The 14,083-nt window shown below is 47.3% G+C and overlaps 1 protein-coding gene across 2 annotated transcripts in view; it reads left to right on the top strand.

Moving 5' to 3' along the window:
* LOC139423699 (ethanolamine-phosphate cytidylyltransferase-like) overlaps window positions 1-13,982 on the top strand; it is a 35,067-nt gene extending 21,085 nt beyond the window's left edge. Inside the window, exon 13 of one of the 2 annotated variants that reach the window (XM_071175306.1) lies at window positions 10,645-13,982. In XM_071175306.1, coding sequence (XP_071031407.1) covers window positions 10,645-10,762 — 118 coding nt within the window. In that variant the 3' untranslated portion in view covers window positions 10,763-13,982. The remainder of the gene's footprint in view (window positions 1-10,644) is intronic. The other variant, XM_071175308.1, reaches the window with a different exon arrangement.
* Window positions 13,983-14,083: the final 101 nt, after the last annotated feature.

Here is a 14,083-nt window from a genome sequence, read left to right as displayed (position 1 = left end):
CCATCTCTCTCTCTCTCTCACCCATCTATCACTGTCTACCATCTCTCTCTCTCTCTCACCCATCTATCACTGTCTACCATCTCTCTCTCTCTCACCCATCTATCACTGTCTACCATCTCTCTCTCTCTCTCACCCATCTATCACTGTCTACCATCTCTCTCTCTCTCTCACCCATCTATCACTGTCTACCATCTCTCTCTCTCTCACCCATCTATCACTGTCTACCATCTCTCTCTCTCTCACCCATCTATCACTGTCTACCATCTCTCTCTCTCTCTCACCCATCTATCACTGTCTACCATCTCTCTCTCTCTCACCCATCTATCACTGTCTACCATCTCTCTCTCTCTCACCCATCTATCACTGTCTACCATCTCTCTCTCTCTCACCCATCTATCACTGTCTACCATCTCTCTCTCTCTCTCCCATCTATCACTGTCTACCATCTCTCTCTCTCTCTCACCCATCTATCACTGTCTACCATCTCTCTCTCTCTCTCACCCATCTATCACTGTCTACCATCTCTCTCTCTCTCTCACCCATCTATCACTGTCTACCATCTCTCTCTCTCTCACCCATCTATCACTGTCTACCATCCCTCTCTCTCTCACCCATCTATCACTGTCTACCATCTCTCTCTCTCTCTCTCTCACCCATCTATCACTGTCTACCATCTCTCTCTCTCTCACCCATCTATCACTGTCTACCATCTCTCTCTCTCTCTCACCCATCTATCACTGTCTACCATCTCTCTCTCTCTCTCACCCATCTATCACTGTCTGCCATCTCTCTCTCTCTCACCCATCTATCACTGTCTACCATCTCTCTCTCTCTCTCACCCATCTATCACTGTCTACCATCTCTCTCTCTCTCTCACCCATCTATCACTGTCTACCATCTCTCTCTCTCTCTCACCCATCTATCACTGTCTACCATCTCTCTCTCTCTCACCCATCTATCACTGTCTACCATCCCTCTCTCTCTCACCCATCTATCACTGTCTACCATCTCTCTCTCTCTCTCTCTCACCCATCTATCACTGTCTACCATCTCTCTCTCTCTCACCCATCTATCACTGTCTACCATCTCTCTCTCTCTCTCACCCATCTATCACTGTCTACCATCTCTCTCTCTCTCTCACCCATCTATCACTGTCTACCATCTCTCTCTCTCTCTCACCCATCTATCACTGTCTACCATCTCTCTCTCTCTCTCACCCATCTATCACTGTCTACCATCTCTCTCTCTCTCACCCATCTATCACTGTCTACCATCTCTCTCTCTCTCTCACCCATCTATCACTGTCTACCATCTCTCTCTCTCTCTCACCCATCTATCACTGTCTACCATCTCTCTCTCTCTCACCCATCTATCACTGTCTACCATCTCTCTCTCTCTCACCCATCTATCACTGTCTACCATCTCTCTCTCTCTCACCCATCTATCACTGTCTACCATCTCTCTCTCTCTCTCACCCATCTATCACTGTCTACCATCTCTCTCTCTCTCTCACCCATCTATCACTGTCTACCATCTCTCTCTCTCTCACCCATCTATCACTGTCTACCATCTCTCTCTCTCTCACCCATCTATCACTGTCTACCATCTCTCTCTCTCTCACCCATCTATCACTGTCTACCATCTCTCTCTCTCTCACCCATCTATCACTGTCTACCATCTCTCTCTCTCTCTCACCCATCTATCACTGTCTACCATCTCTCTCTCTCTCTCACCCATCTATCACTGTCTACCATCTCTCTCTCTCTCTCACCCATCTATCACTGTCTACCATCTCTCTCTCTCTCACCCATCTATCACTGTCTACCACTGTCTCTCTCTCTCTCTCTCACCCATCTATCACTGTCTACCATCTCTCTCTCTCTCTCACCCATCTATCACTGTCTACCATCTCTCTCTCTCTCACCCATCTATCACTGTCTACCATCTCTCTCTCTCTCACCCATCTATCACTGTCTACCATCTCTCTCTCTCTCACCCATCTATCACTGTCTACCATCTCTCTCTCTCTCTCTCTCACCCATCTATCACTGTCTACCATCTCTCTCTCTCTCTCACCCATCTATCACTGTCTACCATCTCTCTCTCTCTCACCCATCTATCACTGTCTACCATCTCTCTCTCTCTCACCCATCTATCACTGTCTACCATCTCTCTCTCTCTCACCCATCTATCACTGTCTACCATCTCTCTCTCTCTCTCACCCATCTATCACTGTCTACCATCTCTCTCTCTCTCTCACCCATCTATCACTGTCTACCATCTCTCTCTCTCTCTCACCCATCTATCACTGTCTACCATCTCTCTCTCTCTCACCCATCTATCACTGTCTACCATCTCTCTCTCTCTCTCACCCATCTATCACTGTCTACCATCTCTCTCTCTCTCTCACCCATCTATCACTGTCTACCATCTCTCTCTCTCTCTCACCCATCTATCACTGTCTACCATCTCTCTCTCTCTCTCACCCATCTATCACTGTCTACCATCTCTCTCTCTCTCTCACCCATCTATCACTGTCTACCATCTCTCTCTCTCTCTCACCCATCTATCACTGTCTACCATCTCTCTCTCTCTCTCACCCATCTATCACTGTCTACCATCTCTCTCTCTCTCACCCATCTATCACTGTCTACCATCTCTCTCTCTCTCTCACCCATCTATCACTGTCTACCATCTCTCTCTCTCTCTCACCCATCTATCACTGTCTACCATCTCTCTCTCTCTCACCCATCTATCACTGTCTACCATCTCTCTCTCTCTCTCACCCATCTATCACTGTCTACCATCTCTCTCTCTCTCACCCATCTATCACTGTCTACCATCTCTCTCTCTCTCACCCATCTATCACTGTCTACCATCTCTCTCTCTCTCTCACCCATCTATCACTGTCTACCATCTCTCTCTCTCTCACCCATCTATCACTGTCTACCATCTCTCTCTCTCTCACCCATCTATCACTGTCTACCATCTCTCTCTCTCTCACCCATCTATCACTGTCTACCATCTCTCTCTCTCTCTCACCCATCTATCACTGTCTACCATCTCTCTCTCTCTCTCACCCATCTATCACTGTCTACCATCTCTCTCTCTCTCTCACCCATCTATCACTGTCTACCATCTCTCTCTCTCTCTCACCCATCTATCACTGTCTACCATCTCTCTCTCTCTCTCACCCATCTATCACTGTCTACCATCTCTCTCTCTCTCACCCATCTATCACTGTCTACCATCTCTCTCTCTCTCTCACCCATCTATCACTGTCTACCATCTCTCTCTCTCTCTCACCCATCTATCACTGTCTACCATCTCTCTCTCTCTCTCACCCATCTATCACTGTCTACCATCTCTCTCTCTCTCTCACCCATCTATCACTGTCTACCATCTCTCTCTCTCTCACCCATCTATCACTGTCTACCATCTCTCTCTCTCTCTCACCCATCTATCACTGTCTACCATCTCTCTCTCTCTCTCACCCATCTATCACTGTCTACCATCTCTCTCTCTCTCTCACCCATCTATCACTGTCTACCATCTCTCTCTCTCTCTCACCCATCTATCACTGTCTACCATCTCTCTCTCTCTCTCACCCATCTATCACTGTCTACCATCTCTCTCTCTCTCTCACCCATCTATCACTGTCTACCATCTCTCTCTCTCTCTCACCCATCTATCACTGTCTACCATCTCTCTCTCTCTCTCACCCATCTATCACTGTCTACCATCTCTCTCTCTCTCTCACCCATCTATCACTGTCTACCATCTCTCTCTCTCTCTCACCCATCTATCACTGTCTACCATCTCTCTCTCTCTCTCACCCATCTATCACTGTCTACCATCTCTCTCTCTCTCTCACCCATCTATCACTGTCTACCATCTCTCTCTCTCTCTCACCCATCTATCACTGTCTACCATCTCTCTCTCTCTCTCTCTCACCCATCTATCACTGTCTACCATCTCTCTCTCTCTCACCCATCTATCACTGTCTACCATCTCTCTCTCTCTCTCACCCATCTATCACTGTCTACCATCTCTCTCTCTCTCACCCATCTATCACTGTCTACCATCTCTCTCTCTCTCTCACCCATCTATCACTGTCTACCATCTCTCTCTCTCTCTCACCCATCTATCACTGTCTACCATCTCTCTCTCTCTCTCACCCATCTATCACTGTCTACCATCTCTCTCTCTCTCTCTCTCACCCATCTATCACTGTCTACCATCTCTCTCTCTCTCTCTCTCACCCATCTATCACTGTCTACCATCTCTCTCTCTCTCTCACCCATCTATCACTGTCTACCATCTCTCTCTCTCTCTCACCCATCTATCACTGTCTACCATCTCTCTCTCTCTCTCACCCATCTATCACTGTCTACCATCTCTCTCTCTCTCTCACCCATCTATCACTGTCTACCATCTCTCTCTCTCTCACCCATCTATCACTGTCTACCATCTCTCTCTCTCTCACCCATCTATCACTGTCTACCATCTCTCTCTCTCTCTCACCCATCTATCACTGTCTACCATCTCTCTCTCTCTCACCCATCTATCACTGTCTACCATCTCTCTCTCTCTCACCCATCTATCACTGTCTACCATCTCTCTCTCTCTCTCACCCATCTATCACTGTCTACCATCTCTCTCTCTCTCTCACCCATCTATCACTGTCTACCATCTCTCTCTCTCTCTCACCCATCTATCACTGTCTACCATCTCTCTCTCTCTCACCCATCTATCACTGTCTACCATCTCTCTCTCTCTCTCACCCATCTATCACTGTCTACCATCTCTCTCTCTCTCTCACCCATCTATCACTGTCTACCATCTCTCTCTCTCTCTCACCCATCTATCACTGTCTACCATCTCTCTCTCTCTCTCACCCATCTATCACTGTCTACCATCTCTCTCTCTCTCTCACCCATCTATCACTGTCTACCATCTCTCTCTCTCTCACCCATCTATCACTGTCTACCATCTCTCTCTCTCTCTCACCCATCTATCACTGTCTACCATCTCTCTCTCTCTCACCCATCTATCACTGTCTACCACTGTCTCTCTCTCTCTCTCTCACCCATCTATCACTGTCTACCATCTCTCTCTCTCTCACCCATCTATCACTGTCTACCATCTCTCTCTCTCTCTCACCCATCTATCACTGTCTACCATCTCTCTCTCTCTCTCACCCATCTATCACTGTCTACCATCTCTCTCTCTCTCACCCATCTATCACTGTCTACCATCTCTCTCTCTCTCTCACCCATCTATCACTGTCTACCATCTCTCTCTCTCTCTCACCCATCTATCACTGTCTACCATCTCTCTCTCTCTCACCCATCTATCACTGTCTACCATCTCTCTCTCTCTCTCACCCATCTATCACTGTCTACCATCTCTCTCTCTCTCACCCATCTATCACTGTCTACCATCTCTCTCTCTCTCACCCATCTATCACTGTCTACCATCTCTCTCTCTCTCTCACCCATCTATCACTGTCTACCATCTCTCTCTCTCTCTCACCCATCTATCACTGTCTACCATCTCTCTCTCTCTCTCACCCATCTATCACTGTCTACCATCTCTCTCTCTCTCACCCATCTATCACTGTCTACCATCTCTCTCTCTCTCACCCATCTATCACTGTCTACCATCTCTCTCTCTCTCACCCATCTATCACTGTCTACCATCTCTCTCTCTCACTGTCTACCATCTCTCTCTCTCTCTCACCCATCTATCACTGTCTACCATCTCTCTCTCTCTCTCACCCATCTATCACTGTCTACCATCTCTCTCTCTCTCTCACCCATCTATCACTGTCTACCATCTCTCTCTCTCTCTCACCCATCTATCACTGTCTACCATCTCTCTCTCTCTCTCACCCATCTATCACTGTCTACCATCTCTCTCTCTCTCTCACCCATCTATCACTGTCTACCATCTCTCTCTCTCTCTCACCCATCTATCACTGTCTACCATCTCTCTCTCTCTCTCTCACCCATCTATCACTGTCTACCATCTCTCTCTCTCTCTCTCTCTCTCTCTCACCCATCTATCACTGTCTACCATCTCTCTCTCTCTCTCACCCATCTATCACTGTCTACCATCTCTCTCTCTCTCTCACCCATCTATCACTGTCTACCATCTCTCTCTCTCTCTCACCCATCTATCACTGTCTACCATCTCTCTCTCTCTCTCACCCATCTATCACTGTCTACCATCTCTCTCTCTCTCTCACCCATCTATCACTGTCTACCATCTCTCTCTCTCTCACCCATCTATCACTGTCTACCATCTCTCTCTCTCTCTCACCCATCTATCACTGTCTACCATCTCTCTCTCTCTCTCACCCATCTATCACTGTCTACCATCTCTCTCTCTCTCTCACCCATCTATCACTGTCTACCATCTCTCTCTCTCTCTCACCCATCTATCACTGTCTACCATCTCTCTCTCTCTCTCACCCATCTATCACTGTCTACCATCTCTCTCTCTCTCTCACCCATCTATCACTGTCTACCATCTCTCTCTCTCTCTCACCCATCTATCACTGTCTACCATCTCTCTCTCTCTCTCACCCATCTATCACTGTCTACCATCTCTCTCTCTCTCTCACCCATCTATCACTGTCTACCATCTCTCTCTCTCTCTCACCCATCTATCACTGTCTACCATCTCTCTCTCTCTCTCACCCATCTATCACTGTCTACCATCTCTCTCTCTCTCTCACCCATCTATCACTGTCTACCATCTCTCTCTCTCTCTCACCCATCTATCACTGTCTACCATCTCTCTCTCTCTCTCACCCATCTATCACTGTCTACCATCTCTCTCTCTCTCTCACCCATCTATCACTGTCTACCATCTCTCTCTCTCTCTCACCCATCTATCACTGTCTACCATCTCTCTCTCTCTCTCACCCATCTATCACTGTCTACCATCTCTCTCTCTCTCTCACCCATCTATCACTGTCTACCATCTCTCTCTCTCTCTCACCCATCTATCACTGTCTACCATCTCTCTCTCTCTCTCACCCATCTATCACTGTCTACCATCTCTCTCTCTCTCTCACCCATCTATCACTGTCTACCATCTCTCTCTCTCTCTCACCCATCTATCACTGTCTACCATCTCTCTCTCTCTCTCACCCATCTATCACTGTCTACCATCTCTCTCTCTCTCACCCATCTATCACTGTCTACCATCTCTCTCTCTCTCTCACCCATCTATCACTGTCTACCATCTCTCTCTCTCTCTCACCCATCTATCACTGTCTACCATCTCTCTCTCTCTCTCACCCATCTATCACTGTCTACCATCTCTCTCTCTCTCTCACCCATCTATCACTGTCTACCATCTCTCTCTCTCTCTCACCCATCTATCACTGTCTACCATCTCTCTCTCTCTCTCACCCATCTATCACTGTCTACCATCTCTCTCTCTCTCTCACCCATCTATCACTGTCTACCATCTCTCTCTCTCTCTCACCCATCTATCACTGTCTACCATCTCTCTCTCTCTCACCCATCTATCACTGTCTACCATCTCTCTCTCTCTCTCACCCATCTATCACTGTCTACCATCTCTCTCTCTCTCTCACCCATCTATCACTGTCTACCATCTCTCTCTCTCTCTCACCCATCTATCACTGTCTACCATCTCTCTCTCTCTCACCCATCTATCACTGTCTACCATCTCTCTCTCTCTCTCACCCATCTATCACTGTCTACCATCTCTCTCTCTCTCTCACCCATCTATCACTGTCTACCATCTCTCTCTCTCTCTCACCCATCTATCACTGTCTACCATCTCTCTCTCTCTCTCACCCATCTATCACTGTCTACCATCTCTCTCTCTCTCTCACCCATCTATCACTGTCTACCATCTCTCTCTCTCTCTCACCCATCTATCACTGTCTACCATCTCTCTCTCTCTCTCACCCATCTATCACTGTCTACCATCTCTCTCTCTCTCTCACCCATCTATCACTGTCTACCATCTCTCTCTCTCTCTCACCCATCTATCACTGTCTACCATCTCTCTCTCTCTCTCACCCATCTATCACTGTCTACCATCTCTCTCTCTCTCTCACCCATCTATCACTGTCTACCATCTCTCTCTCTCTCACCCATCTATCACTGTCTACCATCTCTCTCTCTCTCTCACCCATCTATCACTGTCTACCATCTCTCTCTCTCTCACCCATCTATCACTGTCTACCATCTCTCTCTCTCTCACCCATCTATCACTGTCTACCATCTCTCTCTCTCTCTCTCACCCATCTATCACTGTCTACCATCTCTCTCTCTCTCTCTCACCCATCTATCACTGTCTACCATCTCTCTCTCTCTCTCTCACCCATCTATCACTGTCTACCATCTCTCTCTCTCTCTCACCCATCTATCACTGTCTACCATCTCTCTCTCTCTCACCCATCTATCACTGTCTACCATCTCTCTCTCTCTCTCACCCATCTATCACTGTCTACCATCTCTCTCTCTCTCACCCATCTATCACTGTCTACCATCTCTCTCTCTCTCTCACCCATCTATCACTGTCTACCATCTCTCTCTCTCTCTCACCCATCTATCACTGTCTACCATCTCTCTCTCTCACCCATCTATCACTGTCTACCATCTCTCTTTCTCTCACCCCTCTATCACTGTCTACCATCTCTCTCTCTCTCACCCATCTATCACTGTCTACCATCTCTCTCTCTCTCACCCATCTATCACTGTCTACCATCTCTCTCTCTCTCACCCATCTATCACTGTCTACCATCTCTCTCTCTCTCACCCATCTATCACTGTCTACCATCTCTCTCTCTCTCACCCATCTATCACTGTCTACCATCTCTCTCTCTCTCACCCATCTATCACTGTCTACCATCTCTCTCTCTCTCTCACCCATCTATCACTGTCTACCATCTCTCTCTCTCTCTCACCCATCTATCACTGTCTACCATCTCTCTCTCTCTCACCCATCTATCACTGTCTACCATCTCTCTCTCTCTCTCACCCATCTATCACTGTCTACCATCTCTCTCTCTCTCTCACCCATCTATCACTGTCTACCATCTCTCTCTCTCTCACCCATCTATCACTGTCTACCATCTCTCTCTCTCTCACCCATCTATCACTGTCTACCATCTCTCTCTCTCTCTCACCCATCTATCACTGTCTACCATCTCTCTCTCTCTCTCACCCATCTATCACTGTCTACCATCTCTCTCTCTCTCACCCATCTATCACTGTCTACCATCTCTCTCTCTCTCTCACCCATCTATCACTGTCTACCATCTCTCTCTCTCTCTCACCCATCTATCACTGTCTACCATCTCTCTCTCTCTCTCACCCATCTATCACTGTCTACCATCTCTCTCTCTCTCTCACCCATCTATCACTGTCTACCATCTCTCTCTCTCTCTCACCCATCTATCACTGTCTACCATCTCTCTCTCTCTCTCACCCATCTATCACTGTCTACCATCTCTCTCTCTCTCTCACCCATCTATCACTGTCTACCATCTCTCTCTCTCTCACCCATCTATCACTGTCTACCATCTCTCTCTCTCTCTCACCCATCTATCACTGTCTACCATCTCTCTCTCTCTCTCACCCATCTATCACTGTCTACCATCTCTCTCTCTCTCTCACCCATCTATCACTGTCTACCATCTCTCTTTCTCTCTCACCCATCTATCACTGTCTACCATCTCTCTCTCTCTCTCACCCATCTATCACTGTCTACCATCTCTCTCTCTCTCTCACCCATCTATCACTGTCTACCATCTCTCTCTCTCTCACCCATCTATCACTGTCTACCATCTCTCTCTCTCTCACCCATCTATCACTGTCTACCATCTCTCTCTCTCTCTCACCCATCTATCACTGTCTACCATCTCTCTCTCTCTCTCACCCATCTATCACTGTCTACCATCTCTCTCTCTCTCTCACCCATCTATCACTGTCTACCATCTCTCTCTCACCCATCTATCACTGTCTACCATCTCTCTCTCTCTCTCACCCATCTATCACTGTCTACCATCTCTCTCTCTCTCTCTCTCACCCATCTATCACTCTCTACCATCTCTCTCTCTCTCTCACCCATCTATCACTGTCTACCATCTCTCTCTCTCTCTCACCCATCTATCACTGTCTACCATCTCTCTCTCTCTCTCTCACCCATCTATCACTGTCTACCATCCCCGCCTCCCTCTCCCCACCTCTCTCCCCATCTCTCTCCCCACCTCTCTCCCCACATCCCTCTCCCCACCTCTCTCCCCACATCCCTCTCCCCACCTCTCTCCCCACCTCTCTCCCCACATCCCTCTCCCCACCTCTCTCCCCACATCCCTCTCCCCACCTCTCTCCCCACACCCCTCTCCCCACACCCCTCTCCCCACACCCCTCTCCTCACACCCCTCTCCCCACACCCCTCTCCTCACACCCCTCTCCCCACATCCCTCTCCACACCCCTCTCCCCACACCCCTCTCCCCACACCCCTCTCCCCACACCCCTCTCCCCACACCCCTCTCCCCACCTCTCTCCCTCCTTATTTGGTTTTATTGTATTGTTACATTGTACCAAATGCACTATACAAACGAAGTTGGTTTGATTGTCTCTCTCCAGGCTGCTGTTTGAGGCAAGGAACCAGAAGAAGGAGGCCAAGGAGATTGCGGTGTATGAGGCGATGAAAAGCCAGGCAGAGGGAGAGCAGGCCGGGGACACGGCCCAGGCAGCACAGTAACCAGATCAAACTAGTTCAAACCAGACCCAGCTGTCCCAAAACTGATCCTAACCCCGAGTTTCTCAAACTCGAGAAACTCTGAAGTAACTTTTGTTTTTTTAAATTGCGTTTGGTTCATAGAACTGGGGTTAAGTCAGTAACCTCCGGTAGCTGCTAGATGCCGTTGTCATAGTGAGAGGGGTTTTGGTTTTCTTTCTTCCTGAACGGTTTAATCCACAGTTTCCCTCCTCAATGCCCAGAAGCCTCAGAACAGAGTGGACAAGACCGGGCACTAAAATCAGACTGGAGGAAAAATAACAATCACTGGTGTTATTTTCTACTCAGCGGATCAAACTAAATGATTGGCTGAGGATCTTCTGAACTTCCCAATACCTTTCTGATGCATTTGTCACTTCAAACAATCCTTCATATTGAAACACTGTCAAATGTACTGTCAACTGATTTGTAATAGTCGGTTATAGTCCCAGTTTAAGAACCAAACATTGGCTGTTGATTTCATCACCTTTTTTTAAAATGACGAAATGGGGTCACGGAACAAAAAGTTTGGGAACCCCTGTCCTAACCAGCTCTAAATGGTTCAAACACGACCCGAACCGGGTCAGACTGAACCGAGCCAGCCCAAACCAGTCTAGTCCTACTACTTGTACTGTATACACATCCTTTAGTGAAGCATTGCCTGCTAGCCCGTCCTAGACCGGCTTTACCCCCCCAGTCCACAACGGGACAAACTCATTCCACCGACGGCCGAGTGTCTGCGGGTTTTCACTCCCTTGTACTTGATTGATGAATTAAGGTCAGTAATTAGTAAGGAACTCCCCTCACCTGGTTGTCTAGGTCTTAACTGAAAGGAAAAACCAGCGGACACTAGGCCCTCCATGAAATGAGTTTCCACCTGACCCAAACCGGATCAGACCAGATCAAACTGAAGAAACAGACTTTAACCAAGACTCAAACCAAGACACCTCCTCTCCTTCACCAGCTAAGGAGAACACAAAAATAACCCTCTTCCCTCTGTCAGTGGAGGCTGCTGAGGGGAGGATGGCCCATAATAATGTCTGGAGTGGAATATCTGGAATGGACTGTGTTAAATCTTATCCCACTTTCAGGCAGAAAGAGAGGAGAGGAGAGGAGAGGAGAGGAGAGGAGAGGAGAGGAGAGGAGGAAGAGAATCCAAAGTGTGACTGATGAAAAAGAGAACATTGAGAGACTGGTGAAGAAGAGAGGAAAGTCTATGTAGTTGTGTGTGTTCTGTATATTTAGTAGTGCCTTCTAGTCTGATCTACCAAATGGCACACTATTCCCTATGGACCCTGGTCAAACGGCCGCTGACCCCAGCCCTGCGGTGACAGCCGCTGACCCCAGCCCTGCCGTTACAGCCGCTGACCCCAGCCCTGCGGTGACAGCCGCTGACCCCAGCCCTGCCGTTACAGCCGCTGACCCCAGCCCTGCGGTGACAGCCGCTGACCCCAGCCCTGCGCTTACAGCCGCTGACCCCAGCCCTGCCGTTACAGCCGCTGACCCCAGAACACATACACGCCAGAGTTGGCGTAGCTGCTCCGCCTGAAGTGTCCCCACTTGCGCTGTCGAATAACTGGCTGTTCTGTGGCGTGACCGGTACGACTCTTCAGGTGGCCTGTCACGGGTGTTTTGAGGCAGAGGTCTTGGGTTCGCGCCTCGCTAGGAGCTGACTCGGGAGGAAGGTGGTGTTCTTTAAGCAAGCAGCATGACCTCCTTCACATCGCTATGGGTCGGAGTCCTGTCCACTGTCTCTTCAATACATTTAACTAGTGTACGATATAGGGAGTCATTTCAGATGCAGCCCTCTGTCTTGTATGTAACATGATGATTCAGCCCTCTGTCTTGTATGTAACATGATGATTCAGCCCTCTGTCTTGTATGTAACATGATGATTCAGCCCTCTGTCTTGTATGGAACATGATGATTCAGCCCTCTGTCTTGTATGTAACATGATGATTCAGCCCTCTGTCTTGTATGTAACATGATGATTCAGCCCTCTGTCTTGTATGTAACATGATGATTCAGCCCTCTGTCTTGTATGTAACATGATGATTCAGCCCTCTGTCTTGTATGTAACATGATGATTCAGCCCTCTGTCTTGTATGTAACATGATGATTCAGCCCTCTGTCTTGTATGTAACATGATGATTCAGCCCTCTGTCTTGTATGTAACATGATGATTCAGCCCTCTGTCTTGTATGTAACATGATGATTCAGCCCTCTGTCTTGTATGTAACATGATGATTCAGCCCTCTGTCTTGTATGTAACATGATGATTCAGCCCTCTGTCTTGTATGTAACATGATGATTCAGCCCTCTGTCTTGTATGTAACATGATGATTCAGCCCTCTGTCTTGTATGTAACATGATGATTCAGGACTCTGTCTTGTATGTAACATGATGATTCAGCCCTCTGTCTTGTATGTAACATGATGATTCAGGACTCTGTCTTGTATGTAACATGATGATTCAGCCCTCTGTCTTGTATGTAACATGATGATTCAGCCCTCTGTCTTGTATGTAACATGATGATTCAGCCCTCTGTCTTGTATGGAACATGATGATTCAGCCCTCTGTCTTGTATGTAACATGATGATTCAGCCCTCTGTCTTGTATGTAACATGATGATTCAGCCCTCTGTCTTGTATGTAACATGATGATTCAGCCCTCTGTCTTGTATGTAACATGATGATTCAGCCCTCTGTCTTGTATGGAACATGATGATTCAGCCCTCTGTCTTGTATGTAACATGATGATTCAGCCCTCTGTCTTGTATGTAACATGATGATTCAGCCCTCTGTCTTGTATGTAACATGATGATTCAGCCCTCTGTCTTGTATGTAACATGATGATTCAGCCCTCTGTCTTGTATGTAACATGATGATTCAGCCCTCTGTCTTGTATGTAACATGATGATTCAGGACTCTGTCAATGTTTTCTTGTTTTTAATGTGTTGGTATGTGGATAATTAATTTAATTTTTTTTTAGAGTAATGGACAATGAATGGGGAGTCAACTGTGTGTGTGTGTGTGTGTGTGTGTGAGAGAGAGACTGTTTTAAAGGGAGTGTGTGTGAATGAGAGATGAATACCAAAACAAATGGGCATGTATATTGTGTGGCTCCACCCCTCTAAAGTTGCTCTGTAAATCTGTCCATTCATTGTCTGGTAATGACAAGAAAATACAAAAGACTGTACCCATTATTTACTGAGGTTGAGTCTCTTTAGTTGTTCAATAGTCCACATCTGACATGAAGTGGAAACAGAACAGGTTAACATTATTTACCTACTGAGCTGAAAGAATT

Source organism: Oncorhynchus clarkii, chromosome 13 (assembly GCF_045791955.1).
Source record: "Oncorhynchus clarkii lewisi isolate Uvic-CL-2024 chromosome 13, UVic_Ocla_1.0, whole genome shotgun sequence".
NCBI classification, from domain to species: Eukaryota; Metazoa; Chordata; class Actinopteri; order Salmoniformes; family Salmonidae; genus Oncorhynchus; species Oncorhynchus clarkii.
This window is presented reverse-complemented; position numbering and strand designations above follow the sequence as displayed.